The sequence below is a fragment of the Anomaloglossus baeobatrachus genome, chromosome 1 (genome assembly GCF_048569485.1).
Source record: "Anomaloglossus baeobatrachus isolate aAnoBae1 chromosome 1, aAnoBae1.hap1, whole genome shotgun sequence".
In the NCBI taxonomy this organism is placed as follows: Eukaryota; Metazoa; Chordata; class Amphibia; order Anura; family Aromobatidae; genus Anomaloglossus; species Anomaloglossus baeobatrachus.
Genome location: NC_134353.1, coordinates 131,711,329 through 131,730,844, shown reverse-complemented (window position 1 = coordinate 131,730,844; position 19,516 = coordinate 131,711,329). Strand labels below are relative to the sequence as shown.

General features: G+C 47.8%; 1 protein-coding gene across 1 annotated transcript in view; it reads left to right on the top strand.

Moving 5' to 3' along the window:
- The window catches only part of KDR (kinase insert domain receptor), a 107,769-nt gene that overhangs the window by 50,354 nt on the left and 37,899 nt on the right, over nucleotides 1-19,516 (top strand). The window contains exons 8-10 of the mRNA XM_075347047.1: nucleotides 1,562-1,679; nucleotides 1,983-2,134; nucleotides 2,240-2,396. Of these exons, the coding sequence (XP_075203162.1) occupies nucleotides 1,562-1,679; nucleotides 1,983-2,134; nucleotides 2,240-2,396 (427 nt within the window). The remainder of the gene's footprint in view (nucleotides 1-1,561; nucleotides 1,680-1,982; nucleotides 2,135-2,239; nucleotides 2,397-19,516) is intronic.

The following is a 19,516-nucleotide window of genomic DNA, read 5'->3' as shown; positions in this document are numbered from 1 at the left end:
GAGTGTTTGTACGGCTCTCACGGGGGGTAGCAACAGCGTGATCAGATGTAGTGTACACCAAAACAAAAAGAAAATGGAAAAACCCTGCCCACTATATCCCGTAAGTGATCTGTTTATGGCTAGCTGTTTGAGTGTAGACCTGTGTGATGACCCTGGACTATTCAGGTCATCACAGGGTACTGCACGCTCTTTCTCTTCAGTGCAGTATTCAACCCCTCATGGTTCTGGGTCTCTATCCTGCAGTACTGCCTCCATTAGCATACACAAATCCTAGATATACTTTGCACCACACCTGTCAGGCACACCAGTGGGCTCCTTAAGCAGGAATAGGGCCGCCCACACAGGGGTCAGACAGGGAGGTAGGAGGTGTTAATGTAAGTTAGTAGTGGAGAGTTGTTGAGTAGCCCTCGAGCTGTGAGGAGCTCTGAGGAAGATGGGAGTTGGAGCTCCCAGGGGAGAGGAAAACTAGGTCGCAGACGGTGATCTGGACCTAAAGGAGTCGGATTGAGGCCAGGTGCCTGGGACCTGTCAAGACGGACGGTCAGCAGCCTGGTCCTATCACCGGTCTGGGTCGAAGGCACGACGGGGTACACTGACCCTAGGTTGGGGAGAAGCTTCAGGCAACCTGGCAATTAACCTGAGGAGAACTGGGCCTTTATGGACTGTTCCCACTAGCTCTAGAATCGGGGCACTAGCCCAACGAGGGGGATAGGGCTTTCCTAGCAAGCAGCCCACTGAAATCCCAAGTGTGAGCCCTGAGAGCAGGCTCATCCACTTACTCACAGTGGGGAGCGGGGCCTGGATAGCTCCAAGCTACCGGACCACAACGGACACTCTAAAATTTAGTGCCAGGAGGCAGGTTACAGACCACCAGCAGCACTGCAGGAGACGGAACCCGGATAAGCTCCCCTTGAGAGGCAGCGGCACCCAAAGACTTGGTTTACCCTGTTGTCAGCATCTGCTCAATTGCTGAGTGAGTACCCGACTGACCCATGCACTGTGTCCCTGCATCACCATCCAGAGTCCTGGAGCCTACCCCTACCCGTGGAGAGCAACGTCACCTAGCTGCCCCACTCCATCACCCCGGGTACTCCCAACGGCAGCGGCGATACTCCCAATTACCGCATACCACGGGTGGCGTCACGAACTATACCAAATCCCCTGTACATACTCCCTTTTACATTTGAATGTGGCCCCTAAGCCCCCGGGTCCGGAGACCCTCGAGCCACAAGCGGACACTAGCCCCGGATCTGAGTGGTTCAATCCGCTGCTGGGGCGGCACACCTGGACTGCCCAATTTGAGACTGCCATTGGGGTTCAGGTCAAGTCCGGGTCCCAAACAGAATTTTATGTAAAGACCGGCTAAACTTCCACGCATTTGCTCATCTCTATCCCTCATCAATAGCCACCAAATTACCATGCACAGGGTGGTTGCATAGGTTGATGCTACATAGGCAACATAAATGAATAAATAACTGATTTTAGTTTTGCATTGTGCATAAATTAGTACTGAAAGAAAATCTGAAGATAAATATAATTTGTATCCTTTTTTTGCACACAGAATATCCATTTATATCACTGGATGAAGAAATGAAAAATGTTATTGTGTGTAAGACTGGAGACCACATCAAAATACCAGTAAAATTTACAGCATATCCTCCCAATCCTGATGTGAAATGGTAAATCCACTTTAGGGTCTGTGCACACTGGGAAAATGTGTTTCTTAAGTAAAATACGTACCCTCTGGCAGAACCTGTGGCAAAAAAACGCACCGAAAACGCACCCAAAATCCGCATGCGGTTTTATTGTGGTTTGTTGTGGTTTTGGTGCGGTTTTGCTGCAAAAACTGCACCTTTTCTGCAACAAAAACGGCGGCAAATCCGCAGCAAAAAACAGCGTGTGTGCACAGAGCCTTAAAAAGGTTTTCATGGTATTTTCTTCTGCAAGTGAGACTATGAATGATTTTTTAAATTTTTTTTTAGGGTAAAAAATGGCTATCCTATGCGTCATAGACTCCCATATTTCCTGTCAATCAGTAACTGTGATGAATCTGACGTTGGGAATTACACGGTTATTTTCACTAACCCAAGGACAAGGGATTATAAGAGTCATACATTTCAAGTCTTTGTACATGGTGAGTTCCAGTTATTTTGTATTTTTGAAGTTTTGAACTATATGTGTTGTTATTTGTTAGTCATATGAAGGAGTTGACTGCAGTTGTGCCCATGCCGTTCTGCAGTACCGCCGCACATAGGGGAAAAAGCTGTGTCCTCCACCCTGGAATCATACAAGTATGGCAGAGCGTCCTCCCTCACGTGTACCGCATATGGAAAACCAACCCCTCTGAGCATTCAGTGGTCATGGCAGCTGGAGGAGGAGTGCACATATCCACTAGAGTGAGTAGTTTTACATTTACGAGTCTTGTGCTCCAGAGAATATATCTGTTATCCCGTGTACTGAATGGGACATATTCTTTTTTTTTTTTTCAATAGGTTGCATGATTACACAAAAATAATGTCCCACCTGTCCACAGGTTGTACAGTATTTCACAAAAGTCAGTACACCCATCACAATGTCGTAAATATTTTATTATATCTTTTCATGAGACAACAATGAAGATCTGATACTTTTATCCAATGTACAGTAGTCAGTGTACAGCTTGTATAACAGTGTCAATTTGGTGTTGTCTAAATAACTGAATACACAGCCATTAATGTCTATACCACTGGCAACAAAAGTGAGTACACCTCTAAGGGGCCCTTTGCACACTACGACATAGCAAGCTGATGCTGCGATGCCGAGTGCGATAGTCCCCGCCCCTGTCGCAGCTGCGATATCATGGTGATAGCTGGCGTAGCGAACATTATCGCTACGCCAGCTTCACATGCACTCACCTGCCCTGCGACGTCGCTCTGGCCGGCGACCCGCCTCCTTATTAAGGGGCGGGTCGTGCGGCGTCATAGCGACGTCACATGGCAGGCGGCCAATAGGAGCAGAGGGGCGGAAATGAGCGGGACGTAAACATCCTGCCCCCTCCTTCCTTCCACAGAGCCGTTGTGAGATGCGGTGACGCAGGTAGGAGATGTTCCTCGCTCCTGCGGCTTCTCACACAGCGATGTGTGCTGCCACAGGAACGAGGAACAACATCGTACCTGTCGCTGCTGCCAAATAATGGAATTGCCGGACACTACACCGATGATACGATAAAGACGCTTTTGCGCTCGTTAAGCGTATCAAAAAGGATTTACACACTACGATATCGACTGCGACGCCGGATGTGCGTCACTTTCAATTTGACCCCACCAATATCGCACCTGCGATGTCGTAGTGTGCAAAGCCCACCTAAGTGAAAATAGCCAGATTGTGCCCAATGTGTCACTATTTTGTGTGGCCACCATTATTTTCAAGCACTGCCTTAACTCTTTTGGACACGGAGTTTACTAGCGCTTCACAAGAGCCACTGGACTCCTTTTCCATCCTCCATGATGATATCACGGAGCTGGTGGATGTTGAAGACCTTGTGCTCCTCCACCTTCCATTTGAGGATGCTCCACAGATGGTCAGTAGGGTTTAAGTCTGGAGACTAGAGTTGAGCGCGGTTCGTGGTTCGTGGTTCTCCAGTTCGCGGCTCGAGTGATTTTGGGGCATGTTCTAGATCGAACTAGAACTCGAGCTTTTTGCAAAAGCTCGGTAGTTCTAGAAACGTTCGAGAACGGTTCTAGCAGCCAAAAAACAGCTAAATCATAGCTTGGTTTCTGCTGTAATAGTGTAAGTCACTCTGTGAATCAAACTATTATCACATTTCAGTGTATAGTGTGCGTGAACAGCGCCTTCAGATCACTGCTGTTTCTATAATGGCGATCGCCATTTTTTTTTTTTTTTTTTCTTGTCTTCCTTCCCTAAGCGCGCGCGTCTTGTGGGGCGGGCCAGCATGTCAGCCAATCCCAGACACACACACAGCTAAGTGGACTTTGAGCCAGAGAAGCAACGGCATGTGTGATAGGATCTGCATGTCACATGTCCCTGCATTATAAAACCGGACATTTTCTTCACGGACGCCATTATCTGCCTTCTGCGTCTTTGGTGTCAGACATCACTGTCGCAGCTCCGTCTTCCTGAGTCCTATAGCCGATACAGCTGTATGCGCTGCATACACAGCGTTAGACAGCTTAGGGAGAGCACTTTATAGCAGTCCTTTTAAGGGCTCCAACCGGCAGGGTCAGAGAGCCATAGGTGACAGGTCCTGCAAACAGCAACAGCGTCTGTGTAGCCCAGGTCAGGGATTTCCTACCTGCATTTCACCATTAGGAGGGAATAGAAAGGCAGTCTTCCATTCCTCTACCCAGAGCACCACAATCCTGCCACTGTACCCTCTTGTCCTCTGCACACTCCAACTGATAACTAAGCCATTATACTAGCAAACACTCAGTGTACCTAGTGGCATCCTATACGTGGCTATTGGACTTTGCTATAGTCCCACTAGTGCAAAGACATTTGCAGAGCGCGTCTGCCTGCATTGCACACTACAACTCATTCTAACCAAGCCATTATACTAGCAAACACTCAGTGTACCTAGTGGCATCCTATACGTGGCTATTGGACTTTGCTATAGTCCCACTAGTGCAAAGACATTTGCAGAGCGCGTCTGCCTGCGTTGCACACTACAACTCATTCTAACCAAGCCATTATACTAGCAAACACTCAGTGTACCTAGTGGCATCCTATACGTGGCTATTGGACTTTGCTATAGTCCCACTAGTGCAAAGACATTTGCAGAGCGCGTCTGCCTGCGTTGCACACTACAACTCATTCTAACCAAGCCATTATACTAGCAAACACTCAGTGTACCTAGTGGCATCCTATACGTGGCTATTGGACTTTGCTATAGTCCCACTAGTGCAAAGACATTTGCAGAGCGCGTCTGCCTGCGTTGCACACTACAACTCATTCTAACCAAGCCATTATACTAGCAAACACTCAGTGTACCTAGTGGCATCCTATACGTGGCTATTGGACTTTGCTATAGTCCCACTAGTGCAAAGACATTTGCAGAGCGCGTCTGCCTGCGTTGCACACTACAACTCATTCTAACCAAGCCATTATACTAGCAAACACTCAGTGTACCTAGTGGCATCCTATACGTGGCTATTGGACTTTGCTATAGTCCCACTAGTGCAAAGACATTTGCAGAGCGCGTCTGCCTGCGTTGCACACTACAACTCATTCTAACCAAGCCATTATACTAGCAAACACTCAGTGTACCTAGTGGCATCCTATACGTGGCTATTGGACTTTGCTATAGTCCCACTAGTGCAAAGACATTTGCAGAGCGCGTCTGCCTGCGTTGCACACTACAACTCATTCTAACCAAGCCATTATACTAGCAAACACTCAGTGTACCTAGTGGCATCCTATACGTGGCTATTGGACTTTGCTATAGTCCCACTAGTGCAAAGACATTTGCAGAGCGCGTCTGCCTGCGTTGCACACTACAACTCATTCTAACCAAGCCATTATACTAGCAAACACTCAGTGTACCTAGTGGCATCCTATACGTGGCTATTGGACTTTGCTATAGTCCCACTAGTGCAAAGACATTTGCAGAGCGCGTCTGCCTGCGTTGCACACTACAACTCATTCTAACCAAGCCATTATACTAGCAAACACTCAGTGTACCTAGTGGCATCCTATACGTGGCTATTGGACTTTGCTATAGTCCCACTAGTGCAAAGACATTTGCAGAGCGCGTCTGCCTGCGTTGCACACTACAACTCATTCTAACCAAGCCATTATACTAGCAAACACTCAGTGTACCTAGTGGCATCCTATACGTGGCTATTGGACTTTGCTATAGTCCCACTAGTGCAAAGACATTTGCAGAGCGCGTCTGCCTGCGTTGCACACTACAACTCATTCTAACCAAGCCATTATACTAGCAAACACTCAGTGTACCTAGTGGCATCCTATACGTGGCTATTGGACTTTGCTATAGTCCCACTAGTGCAAAGACATTTGCAGAGCGCGTCTGCCTGCGTTGCACACTACAACTCATTCTAACCAAGCCATTATACTAGCAAACACTCAGTGTACCTAGTGGCATCCTATACGTGGCTATTGGACTTTGCTATAGTCCCACTAGTGCAAAGACATTTGCAGCACGTCTGCCTGCGTTGCACACTCCAACTAATTATAACTAAGTTGCATTGTCAGGGATATTTATTCTTTATTATTCTGCTGTTAATAAAGCTAGACCACCACTGCAATCTTCACCACCTCTCAATTTTTACTACCACATTTTCAGTCCACAATCTTGTCGCAATCAACATGAGTGGCAAAATGACAGATGCTGGTGGAAAGGGGAAGAGGCGTGGTGGAAAAGGCAAAAAAGGTTTTGTCCGTGGGGAAGGTGGCAAAGCTCCATTATCATCTGCTGAAGATAGACCATCTACCAGCAAAAGTAAGATGTCTACTACTTACCGTGGACAATCCGATGTGCTCCCTTTGTTACGGACACGAACAACAGGAACAAAGGTAGATGATGGGCAAAAAAGGAAAATGCTTGAATGGATCTCAAGTGGTCCAACAAGTGCCCTCTCTGCCACTTCAAGTACCGCATCCAAAAAACACCAGTCCTCTGAGTTGTCATCCCAATCAAACTTGCTTTCTCCCAGCTCTGAAGTCTCCATCAGCCCTGCACAGTATGGTGGAACTGAGATGGCTGAGTCTGCAGAGCTGTTCAGTCACACTATAGCCTGGGAATCAGAGGTCTGCTCCCAAGCTACAGTGAGTACAGAACAGGAAATGGTCTGCAGTGATGCCCAGAACCTTTGTGACTCAGATTCAGGCCGTGAGGACCAAGTTTCTGAGCATAATGTTGACCCTTTGTCACAAACTGTAACACCTGTGGTTATAGACAATGAGGAACATACTGATGAAGATGAGACGCAGATACCCGATTGGGATGACAACTTAAATATTCCGTCAGGGCAAGAAGAGGCTCGGTCTGAGGGGGAGGGGAGTGCAAACACAACAATTGATGATGACGTTCTAGATCCCACCTACTGTCAACCCCCAGTCAGGCACTCGAGGAGGTCAACAGAGGCGGTGGAGGAGGATGCAACCGACGACGAAGTTACCTTGCGCCTTCCTGGACAGAGTCGGAGCACTGGTAGCACGTCTACAACTGCATCCTCAGCCACCACTCTGCCTATGAGCATTATTCGGGGTGGATCAACAGGTCGCATGGCCTCTAAGCCTTGCCTAGCCTGGTCCTTTTTTCACATCGAAAAAGATCGCCCAACTCATGTGATATGTAACATTTGTCATGATTCTGTTAGTAGAGGTCAAAACCTCAGCAGTTTGACAACTTCTTCCATGAATCGTCACATGACTAAATATCATAAGTCCCGGTGGGAAGCTCACCGTGCTGCAATGCGGCCTAGTGGAGCGAACCATCCACCGCCCGCCCCTTCCACTGCATCCGCGCGCTCTTCATCTTCTAGGACTGTGGGGACAGCTGCCACACCTGTTTTTCCATGCAAAACTTCCACCACTGTAACCGCAACAGGCAGTTTGCTTGTAAGGTCGTCAGTTGGTTTGGAAGGGGAAACAAGTGAGTGTGTACAGCTCTCTCAGACATCGATAGCACCAACGTTGGATGAAGGCAACATCATGTCTCCGCCTGCACTTTCCTCACAAACCTGCATTTTTCAAGGGACACCCTACTCAACACCGTCTACACACAGCAGCCAGATCTCTGTCCCTCAGATGTGGTCAAATAAAAGGCCACTTCCTCCGACCCATGACAAAGCTAAGAGGTTGACTCTATCCCTCTGTAAGCTGTTGGCTACCGAAATGCTGCCTTTCCGCCTAGTGGACACACAGGATTTTAGAGACCTTATGTCTGTCGCTGTGCCCCAGTACCAGATGCCTAGTCGCCACTACTTCTCTAAGAAAGGTGTGCCCGCGCTACACCAGCATGTCGCACACAACATCACCGCTTCCTTGAGAAACTCTGTGTGTGAACGGGTGCATTTCACCACCGATACTTGGACCAGTAAGCATGGACAGGGACGTTACATGTCGCTGACTGGGCACTGGGTAACTATGGTGATAGATGGTGAAGGGTCTGCTGCACAAGTCTTGCCGTCCCCACGACTTGTGTGTCAATCCTCTGTCTGTCCAAGTTCCGCCACTGCTTCTGCATCCTCCACCTCATCTGGGTCCTCCACCTCCGCCCCAAGCCTGCCTGGTCAGGCCACCAGCGTTCTCACTGCGCAGAAGGAATCACGCACCCCTCATTACTATGCTGGCAGCAGAGCGCAACGGCATCAGGCGGTCTTTAGCTTGACATGTCTTGGTAATAAGAGTCACACAGCTGAGGAGTTGTGGTCAGCTTTGCGGTCCGAGTTTAATAAATGGTTGTCTCCACTCAAACTGCAGCCTGGTAAGGCCGTGTGCGACAATGCTGCAAACCTGGGTGCGGCACTTCGCCTGGGCAAGGTGACACACGTACCTTGTATGGCTCACGTGTTGAACCTTGTCGTGCAGCAATTTTTAACACACTATCCCGGCCTAGATGGCCTTCTGAACAGGGCACGAAAACTGTCAGCTCACTTCCGCCGTTCAAGCGCCGCAGCAGAGCGACTTGCATCGCTCCAGAAGTCTTTCGGCCTGCCGGTTCATCGCCTGAAATGCGATGTGGCGACACGCTGGAATTCAACTCTCCACATGTTACAGCGACTGTGGCAGCACCGCAGAGCCCTGGTGCAATACGTCATGACGTATAGCCTGGGCCAACGAGATGCAGAGGTGGGGCAGATCACCCTGATGGAGTGGTCTCAGATCAAGGACCTATGCACCCTTCTGCACAGTTTCGACATGGCGACGAATATGTTTAGCTCTGACAATGCCATTATCAGCATGACGATTCCAGTCATTTACATGCTGGAGCACACGCTAAACACTATTCGGAGTCAGGGGGTGGGACAACATGAAGGGGAGGAACTACAGGAGGATTCATATGCGCAAGGGACAACAACATCACGAAGGTCCAGACGTTCATCATCACCAACGCAGCAGGCATGGGACCATGGGGGACAGGGATCGACAAGGGCGCATAGTAGCAGGCGAAATGTTGAGCAAGGTGCAGGAGAACATGAAGAAATGGAGGACGAACTGTCCATGGACATGGAAGACTCAGCGGATGAGGGAGACCTTGGTCAAATTTCAGTTGAAAGAGGTTGGGGTCAGATGTCAGAGGAAGAAAGAACGGGTAGCACCTCTATGCCACAAACACAGCATGGACTTGGTCCGCATGGCTGCGCAAGACACATGAGTGCCTTTTTGTTGCACTACCTCCAACATGACAGTCGTATTGTCAAAATTAGAAGTGATGATGACTACTGGATTGCCACACTATTAGATCCCCGGTACAAGTCCAAATTTTGTGACATAATTCCAGCCATAGAAAGGGACGCACGTATGCAGGAGTATCAGCAGAAGCTGTTACTAGATCTTAGCTCGGCTTTTCCACCAAACAACCGTGCAGGTGCAGGGAGTGAAGCTCCCAGTTGTAACTTGACAAACATGGGACGGTCTCGTCATCTTCAACAGTCTACCCGTACCAGTAGGACCTTTTCTGGTGCCGGTAACAGCAATTTTATGGAATCTTTTCATAATTTTTTTAGACCCTCTTTTGCAAGGCCACCAGAGACAACAAGTCTGACACATAGTCAACGGCTGGAGAGGATGATACAGGAGTATCTCCAAATGAACATCGATGCCATGACTGTGCAACTGGAGCCTTGCTCCTTTTGGGCTTCAAACCTACAAAAATGGCCAGAGCTCGCAACTTACGCCTTGGAGATTTTGTCGTGTCCAGCTGCCAGCGTTGTCTCTGAACGTGTATTCAGTGCTGCTGGGTGTGTGCTGACAGATAAGCGCACGCGTCTGTCCAGTGACAATGTGGACAGACTGACGTTCATCAAAATGAACAAGTCATGGATCCAGAAGGAATTTACTACCCCTGTGTCATCCTGGGGAGAGTAAATGCTTGTGGATTTGGAATGTGCTTGATGCAAATCAAAACATCCTGTTTGCAACTAGGGCCCAAGTGCTGCCACTGATGGGGTGGGTGTCTGTGTGGCCCAATTTTTGGAAAAAAGGGAGACTCCGCTTGGAGTAACCCTTGCTTGCTGTGTTTTTAAAAGAAGCCAAGATGAACAGAGCTGGGATCAGGAAAGACTTTGCTACCTACCCCGGTGTCATCCTGTGGACGGCTAAGAATAGCGTATTTTTGAATGTGCTTGATGCAAATCAAAACATCCTGTTTGCAACTAGGGCCCAAGTGCTGCCACTGATGGGGTGGGTGTCTGTGTGGCCCAATTTTTGGAAAAAAGGGAGACTCCGCTTGGAGTAACCCTTGCTTGCTGTGTTTTTAAAAGAAGCCAAGATGAACAGAGCTGGGATCAGGAAAGACTTTGCTACCTACCCCGGTGTCATCCTGGGGACGGCTAAGAATAGCGTATTTTTGAATGTGCTTGATGCAAATCAAAACATCCTGTTTGCAACTAGGGCCCAAGTGCTGCCACTGATGGGGTGGGTGTCTGTGTGGCCCAATTTTTGGAAAAAAGGGAGACTCCGCTTGGAGTAACCCTTGCTTGCTGTGTTTTTAAAAGAAGCCAAGATGAACAGAGCTGGGATCAGGAAAGACTTTGCTACCTACCCCGGTGTCATCCTGGGGACGGCTAAGAATAGCGTATTTTTGAATGTGCTTGATGCAAATCAAAACATCCTGTTTGCAACTAGGGCCCAAGTGCTGCCACTGATGTGGTGGGTGTCTGTGTGGCCCAATTTTTGGAAAAAAGGGAGACTCCGCTTGGAGTAACCCTTGCTTGCTGTGTTTTTAAAAGAAGCCAAGATGAACAGAGCTGGGATCAGGAAAGACTTTGCTACCTACCCCGGTGTCATCCTGGGGACGGATAAGAATGGCGTATTTTTGAATGTGCTTGATGCAAATCTAGCTGTGAAGTGTACAACTGGGGCACAACTGCTGCCACTGAATGGGTGGGTGTGTGTGGGGCCCAATTTTTGGAAAAAAGGGGAGACTCCGCTTGGAGTAACCCTTGCTTACATTGTTTTTAAAAGAAGCCAAGATGAACAAGTCATGGGTCAGCAAAGACTTTGCTACCTACCCCAGTGTCATCCTGGGGACGGCTAAGAATAGCGTATTTTTGAATGTGCTTGATGCAAATCAAAACATCCTGTTTGCAACTAGGGCCCAAGTGCTGCCACTGATGGGGTGGGTGTCTGTGTGGCCCAATTTTTGGAAAAAAGGGAGACTCCGCTTGGAGTAACCCTTGCTTGCTGTGTTTTTAAAAGAAGCCAAGATGAACAGAGCTGGGATCAGGAAAGACTTTGCTACCTACCCCGGTGTCATCCTGGGGACGGCTAAGAATAGCGTATTTTTGAATGTGCTTGATGCAAATCAAAACATCCTGTTTGCAACTAGGGCCCAAGTGCTGCCACTGATGGGGTGGGTGTCTGTGTGGCCCAATTTTTGGAAAAAAGGGAGACTCCGCTTGGAGTAACCCTTGCTTGCTGTGTTTTTAAAAGAAGCCAAGATGAACAGAGCTGGGATCAGGAAAGACTTTGCTACCTACCCCGGTGTCATCCTGGGGACGGTTAAGAATAGCGTATTTTTGAATGTGCTTGATGCAAATCTAGCTGTGAAGTGTACAACTGGGGCACAACTGCTGCCACTGAAGGGGTGGGTGTGTGTGGGGCCCAATTTTTGGAAAAAAGGGAGACTCCGCTTGGAGTAACCCTTGCTTGCTGTGTTTTTAAAAGAAGCCAAGATGAACAGAGCTGGGATCAGGAAAGACTTTGCTACCTACCCCGGTGTCATCCTGGGGACGGATAAGAATGGCGTATTTTTGAATGTGCTTGATGCAAATCTAGCTGTGAAGTGTACAACTGGGGCACAACTGCTGCCACTGAATGGGTGGGTGTGTGTGGGGCCCAATTTTTGGAAAAAAGGGGAGACTCCGCTTGGAGTAACCCTTGCTTACATTGTTTTTAAAAGAAGCCAAGATGAACAAGTCATGGGTCAGCAAAGACTTTGCTACCTACCCCAGTGTCATCCTGGGGACGGCTAAGAATAGCGTATTTTTGAATGTGCTTGATGCAAATCAAAACATCCTGTTTGCAACTAGGGCCCAAGTGCTGCCACTGATGGGGTGGGTGTCTGTGTGGCCCAATTTTTGGAAAAAAGGGAGACTCCGCTTGGAGTAACCCTTGCTTGCTGTGTTTTTAAAAGAAGCCAAGATGAACAGAGCTGGGATCAGGAAAGACTTTGCTACCTACCCCGGTGTCATCCTGTGGACGGCTAAGAATAGCGTATTTTTGAATGTGCTTGATGCAAATCAAAACATCCTGTTTGCAACTAGGGCCCAAGTGCTGCCACTGATGGGGTGGGTGTCTGTGTGGCCCAATTTTTGGAAAAAAGGGAGACTCCGCTTGGAGTAACCCTTGCTTACATTGTTTTTAAAAGAAGCCAAGATGAACAAGTCATGGGTCAGCAAAGACTTTGCTACCTACCCCGGTGTCATCCTGGGGACGGCTAAGAATAGCGTATTTTTGAATGTGCTTGATGCAAATCAAAACATCCTGTTTGCAACTAGGGCCCAAGTGCTGCCACTGATGGGGTGGGTGTCTGTGTGGCCCAATTTTTGGAAAAAAGGGAGACTCCGCTTGGAGTAACCCTTGCTTGCTGTGTTTTTAAAAGAAGCCAAGATGAACAGAGCTGGGATCAGGAAAGACTTTGCTACCTACCCCGGTGTCATCCTGGGGACGGCTAAGAATAGCGTATTTTTGAATGTGCTTGATGCAAATCAAAACATCCTGTTTGCAACTAGGGCCCAAGTGCTGCCACTGATGGGGTGGGTGTCTGTGTGGCCCAATTTTTGGAAAAAAGGGAGACTCCGCTTGGAGTAACCCTTGCTTGCTGTGTTTTTAAAAGAAGCCAAGATGAACAGAGCTGGGATCAGGAAAGACTTTGCTACCTACCCCGGTGTCATCCTGGGGACGGCTAAGAATAGCGTATTTTTGAATGTGCTTGATGCAAATCAAAACATCCTGTTTGCAACTAGGGCCCAAGTGCTGCCACTGATGGGGTGGGTGTCTGTGTGGCCCAATTTTTGGAAAAAAGGGAGACTCCGCTTGGAGTAACCCTTGCTTACATTGTTTTTAAAAGAAGCCAAGATGAACAAGTCATGGGTCAGCAAAGACTTTGCTACCTACCCCGGTGTCATCCTGGGGACGGCTAAGAATAGCGTATTTTTGAATGTGCTTGATGCAAATCAAAACATCCTGTTTGCAACTAGGGCCCAAGTGCTGCCACTGATGTGGTGGGTGTCTGTGTGGCCCAATTTTTGGAAAAAAGGGAGACTCCGCTTGGAGTAACCCTTGCTTGCTGTGTTTTTAAAAGAAGCCAAGATGAACAGAGCTGGGATCAGGAAAGACTTTGCTACCTACCCCGGTGTCATCCTGTGGACGGCTAAGAATAGCGTATTTTTGAATGTGCTTGATGCAAATCAAAACATCCTGTTTGCAACTAGGGCCCAAGTGCTGCCACTGATGGGGTGGGTGTCTGTGTGGCCCAATTTTTGGAAAAAAGGGAGACTCCGCTTGGAGTAACCCTTGCTTACATTGTTTTTAAAAGAAGCCAAGATGAACAAGTCATGGGTCAGCAAAGACTTTGCTACCTACCCCGGTGTCATCCTGGGGACGGCTAAGAATAGCGTATTTTTGAATGTGCTTGATGCAAATCAAAACATCCTGTTTGCAACTAGGGCCCAAGTGCTGCCACTGATGGGGTGGGTGTCTGTGTGGCCCAATTTTTGGAAAAAAGGGAGACTCCGCTTGGAGTAACCCTTGCTTGCTGTGTTTTTAAAAGAAGCCAAGATGAACAGAGCTGGGATCAGGAAAGACTTTGCTACCTACCCCGGTGTCATCCTGGGGACGGTTAAGAATAGCGTATTTTTGAATGTGCTTGATGCAAATCTAGCTGTGAAGTGTACAACTGGGGCCCAAGTGCTGCCACTGAAGGGGTGGGTGTGTGTGGGGCCCAATTTTTGGAAAAAAGGGAGACTCCGCTTGGAGTAACCCTTGCTTGCTGTGTTTTTAAAAGAAGCCAAGATGAACAGAGCTGGGATCAGGAAAGACTTTGCTACCTACCCCGGTGTCATCCTGGGGACGGATAAGAATGGCGTATTTTTGAATGTGCTTGATGCAAATCTAGCTGTGAAGTGTACAACTGGGGCACAACTGCTGCCACTGAAGGGGTGGGTGTGTGGGGCCCAATTTTTGGAAAAAAGGGAGACTCCGCTTGGAGTCACCTTGCGGTGTTTTACATGACTTTAGAAGGGCGTGCCATGCCTATATCTGTGTGTCCTCCTCTTTTTCCTTGTCCAGCTGTTTTGTTTTCGCATGAGTACATGTCCTTGTCACTTTCCCATGTGTTTGTGTTGTGTTGTGAGTTGTTTGTCACCTTTTGGACACCTTTGAGGGTGTTTTCTAGGTGTTTTACTGTGTTTGTGATTGCCTGCCATTGTTTCCTATGGGCTCGAGTTCGGTTCGTCGAACGTTCGACGAGCCGAACTCGAGCCAGACCCCCCGTTCGGCGAACCGCCTCGAGCCGAACCGGGACCGGTTCGCTCATCTCTACTGGAGACGTGCTTGGCCAGTACAACACCTTTACCCTCAGTTTCTTTAGCAAAGCAGTGGTAGTCTTGGAGGTGTGTTTGGGGTTGTTATCATTTTGGAATACTGCCCTCTGGTACAGTTCCTGAAGGGAGGGCATCATGCTCTGCTTTAGTCTGTCACAGTATATATTGGCATTCAGGGTTCCCTTAATGAACTGTAGCTCCCACAGCCGGCAGCACTCATGCAGCCCCAAACCATGACACTTCTACCACCATGCTTGACTGTAGGCAAGAGACACTTGTCTTTCTACTCCTCACCTGGTTGATGCCACACACGCTTGACACCATCTGAACCAAATAAGTTTATCTTGGTCTCATCAGACCACTGGATATAGTTCCAGGAATCTATGGCTTTAGTCTGCTTGTCTTCAGCAAACTGTTTGCGGGGTTTCTTGTGCATCATCTTTAGAAATGTCTTCCTTCTGGGACAACGGCCATGTAGACCAGTTTGATGCAGTGTGCAGCGTATGGTCTGAGCACTGACAGGCTGACCCTTACACATGACACCAGGGAGGGAAAATGGCTAAAATGGCTAATTAGGCACCATATGGCCATTTTCACTTAGGGGTGTATTCAATTTTGTTGCCAGCGATTTAGACATTTATGGCTGTGTGTTGAGTTATTTTGAGGGAACACAAAATTTACACTGTTATACAAGCTGTACACTGATTACTTTACATTATTTAAAAGTGGCATATCTTCAGTGTTGTCCCATGAAATGATATAATAATTTTTTTCAAAAGTGTGAGGGGTGTTCTCACTTTTGTGGCATACTGTATATGACCTTCCAGCTCAGCTCCTTTAAATTTAATGAGAGTGAACTACAATACATTCATGGACAGTTGTGACACTATTTTTGGAATAAAGCAGCCATGTCTTTTAATTTTATAAATGTACATTGCCATTAAAAGTGTTCTTATGCATTTGATACTTGATTACAATGTGATGTCTACGGAGCTGACAATAGCTGTGATGTGACATCTAATGTTAGGGGGAAAAATTGAAATAGTCTCTTCAGGGAGGAAGGAGACAAACTCTAGTGCCACCTAATGGAAGTAGAAAACCTTAAAGTCAAAAGTGGCCTTTTAACAAGTCTTTTCATATGACCTAGGTTTTATGCCAAATTAGAACCTCAATTTGCAGACACAGTGTTTCAGGATGATTGTCCCTCGTCAGTGCAAAGTACCCAGAGGAGCATTGCAGCTATAAGACTCTTCACCACTGATAGCAGATTGGTTTGTCAGTCTCCGCAAGGAGAGAGGTTTTCCCCTGAGATCCCAGTAGAGCTTCTCATTCAGCCAGATCAGATCTCATACTTTGACTGACGAGGGACAATCATCCCGAAACACCGTGTCTGCAAATTGAGGTTCTGATCTGGCATAAATCCTAAGTCATATGAAAAGGCTTGTTAAAGGGCCACTTTTAACTTTAAGGATTGCTACTTCCAATAGGTGGCACTAGAGTTTGTCTCCTTCCTCCCTGAAGAGACAATTTGAATATTACCCAGAGGAGCACTGCAGCTATAAGACTCCTCACCACTGATATCCAGATTGGTTTGTTAGTCTCCGCAAGGAGAAAAGTCTTCCTCGGGGAAAAACTGGACATTCACTATACAAAGGTATTTTTTCTGAATAATAATAATAGCAGAGATTCCTGACAGCCTTCCATCTTTATGCCATCAATAGAAATAAAATCCACATTTAGCGTATCGAAATGTCCATATGATATCTTAATTGCTTCATTCTGTAGACTGGTATAGCATACCTAATGAGGGAATTTCTGTTTGTCCACTTGTCTACAAGTAAAGTGCCCTGAAAGAGAGAGAGAGATAAAAAAAAAAACGGATTTGGATCGTGCACCCCGAATCCCGGGTACTGGTCCGCTCAACACTAGTCACCAGATATCTTTTTGCTGTCTCATTCTTTATCTAAGACTGTCTATCTCCACAGTGACTATTTAGTACCAACTCCGAAGAGCTCTTTGTATTGGCACTTTAGTGTGTCTGCGGACCTCTGTAGTTGAAGGTCTTATCATGTCTTCTTCTATACAGTGGTTCTTAGGCAGAATGAAGTCTACACCAAGTTTTTAAAGACTATCTGTGTGAAAGGCCATCTAAGGGTGGAAACACATCTATGCGAGTAAAATCGGTCCGACTGGGCTGAAAAAAACTCGGCTGATTTTAGTTCACGTTAGGTGCGAGTGCAACGCAAGTGCGATGCTATTTCTGAGATTTTACTAGCGTGTGTAATGCGTGTGTAATGCGTGTGTAATGCGTGTGTAATGCGTGTGTAATGCGTATTTTTTACTATGTCATCTGCCATTCAGCGCTGCTACATGGCCGCTGACAGCAGACACAGACAGCCATGTAGCAGAGCTGAATGGCAGATGACAGCAGACACAGACAGAGCCGCACTGTCAGAATGAACTCGGGTGAACTTCACCCGACTTCATTGTCATGCTGCGGCTCTGTCTGTGTCGCGTCCTGATTAGCGGTCACCAGTGAAGACTCACCGGTGACCGCTAAACTCCTGAGTAACTGAAGTTAGCAGCCCTCTCTCATACTCACCAATCCCCGATCCCCGGCGCTGCACGGCATTCTCACTGCTCCGGCGGCTTTTACTGTTTTGAAAAAGCCGGCCGCCCATTAAACAATTTCGTATTCCCTGCTTTCCCCGCCCACCAGCGCCTATGATTGGTTACAGTGAGACACGCCCCCACTCTGAGTGACAGGTGTCACACTGCACCCAATCACAGCAGCCGGTGGGCGGGTCTATACTGTGCAGTGAAATAAATAAATAAATAATTAAAAAAAACGGCGTGCGGTCCCCCCCAATTTTAATACCAGCCAGATAAAGCCATACGGCTGAAGGCTGGTATTCTCAGGATGGGGAGCTCCACGTTATGGGGAGCCCCCCACCCTAACAATATCAGCCAACAGCCGCCCAGAATTGCCGCATACATTATATGCGACAGTTCTGGGGCTGTACCCGGCTCTTCCCGATTTACCCTGGTGCGTTGGCAAATCGGGGTAATAAGGAGTTATTGGCAGCCCATAGCTGCCAATAAGTCCTAGATTAATCATGTCAGGCGTCTATGAGACACCCTCCATGATTAATCTGTAAGTTACAGTAAATAAACACACACGCTCGAAAAAATCCTTTATTAGAAATAAAAAACACAAACACATTCCCTCATTACCAATTTATTAACCCCGACAAACCCTCCATGTCCGGCGTAATCCACGGACTCCAGCGTCGCTTCCAGCATGCAGGTGACAGGAGCTGCAGAAGACACCGCCGCTCCGGTCACCTCCACACAGCAACTGAGGTGAGTAGCGCGATCTGCTGAGGTGTCACTGAGGTTACCCGCTGTCACTGGATCCAGCGGTGACAGCGGGTAACCTCAGTGACACCTCAGCAGATCGCGCTACTCACCTCAGTTGCTGTGTGGAGGTGACCGGAGCGGCGGTGTCTTCTGCAGCTCCTGTCACCTGCATGCTGGAAGCGACGCTGGAGTCCGTGGATTACGCCGGACATGGAGGGTTTGTCGGGGTTAATAAATTGGTAATGAGGGAATGTGTTTGTGTTTTTTATTTCCAATAAAGGATTTTTTCATGTGTGTGTGTTTATTTACTGTAACTTAAAGATTAATCATGGAGGGTGTCTCATAGACGCCTGACATGATTAATCTAGGACTTATTGGCAGCTATGGGCTGCCAATAACTCCTTATTACCCCGATTTGCCAAAGCACCAGGGTAAATCGGGAAGAGCCGGGTACAGCCCCAGAACTGTCGCATATAATGTATGCGGCAATTCTGGGCGGCTGTTGGCTGATATTGTTAGGGTGGGGGGCTCCCCATAACGTGGAGCTCCCCATCCTGAGAATACCAGCCTTCAGCCGTATGGCTTTATCTGGCTGGTATTAAAATTGGGGGGGACCGCACGCCATTTTTTTTAATTATTTATTTATTTATTTCACTGCACAGTATAGACCCGCCCACCGGCTGCTGTGATTGGTTGCAGTGAGACACCTGTCACTCAGCGTGGGGGCGTGTCTCACTGCAACCAATCATAGGCGCCTGTGGGCGGGGAAAGCAGGGAATACGAGATTGTTTAATGAGCGGCCGGCTTTTTCAAAATAGTAAAAGCCGCCGGAGCAGTGAGAAAGCCGTGCAGCGCCGCGCCGGGGATCGGGGAACGGTGAGTATGAGAGAGGGGTGGAAACTGACCGACAGACTGTGAGAGAGGGACAGAGATAGTGACGGACCGACAGAGAGAGAATAGAGACCGAGAGGGAGAGACCGACTGACAGAGAATAGTGATTGACAGACATTGGGAGACATCGCTCGTTTCCAGTGTTTTAGGAAACATGCGAGAAATGTATTTAGAAAATCGGATGTCACTAGGATGGTGTGAGTGCCGTCCCGTGACATCCGATTTTTTACACGCTCCCATAGACTTGCATTGGAGAAACTCGCAGTAGAAACTCGCAAAAAAGCAGCATGCTGCGATTTTTTTCTCGGTCCGATTTGGACTGAGAAAAAAATCGCAGATGAGAGCTGAATCATTCACTAACATGTGTCCGATTCCAATGCGAGTTTTTCTCGCATTGCTCTACTGCGAGAAACTCGCAAGTGAGAAGCAGCCCTAAGAGGAAATGTGCTGATGGATGTACAGGGTGATAGCCAGGGTTCCTGTGTTGGGACCACATGGTTTCCCTTATCAGACCTCTGCACAGCTTTCGGCTTCCT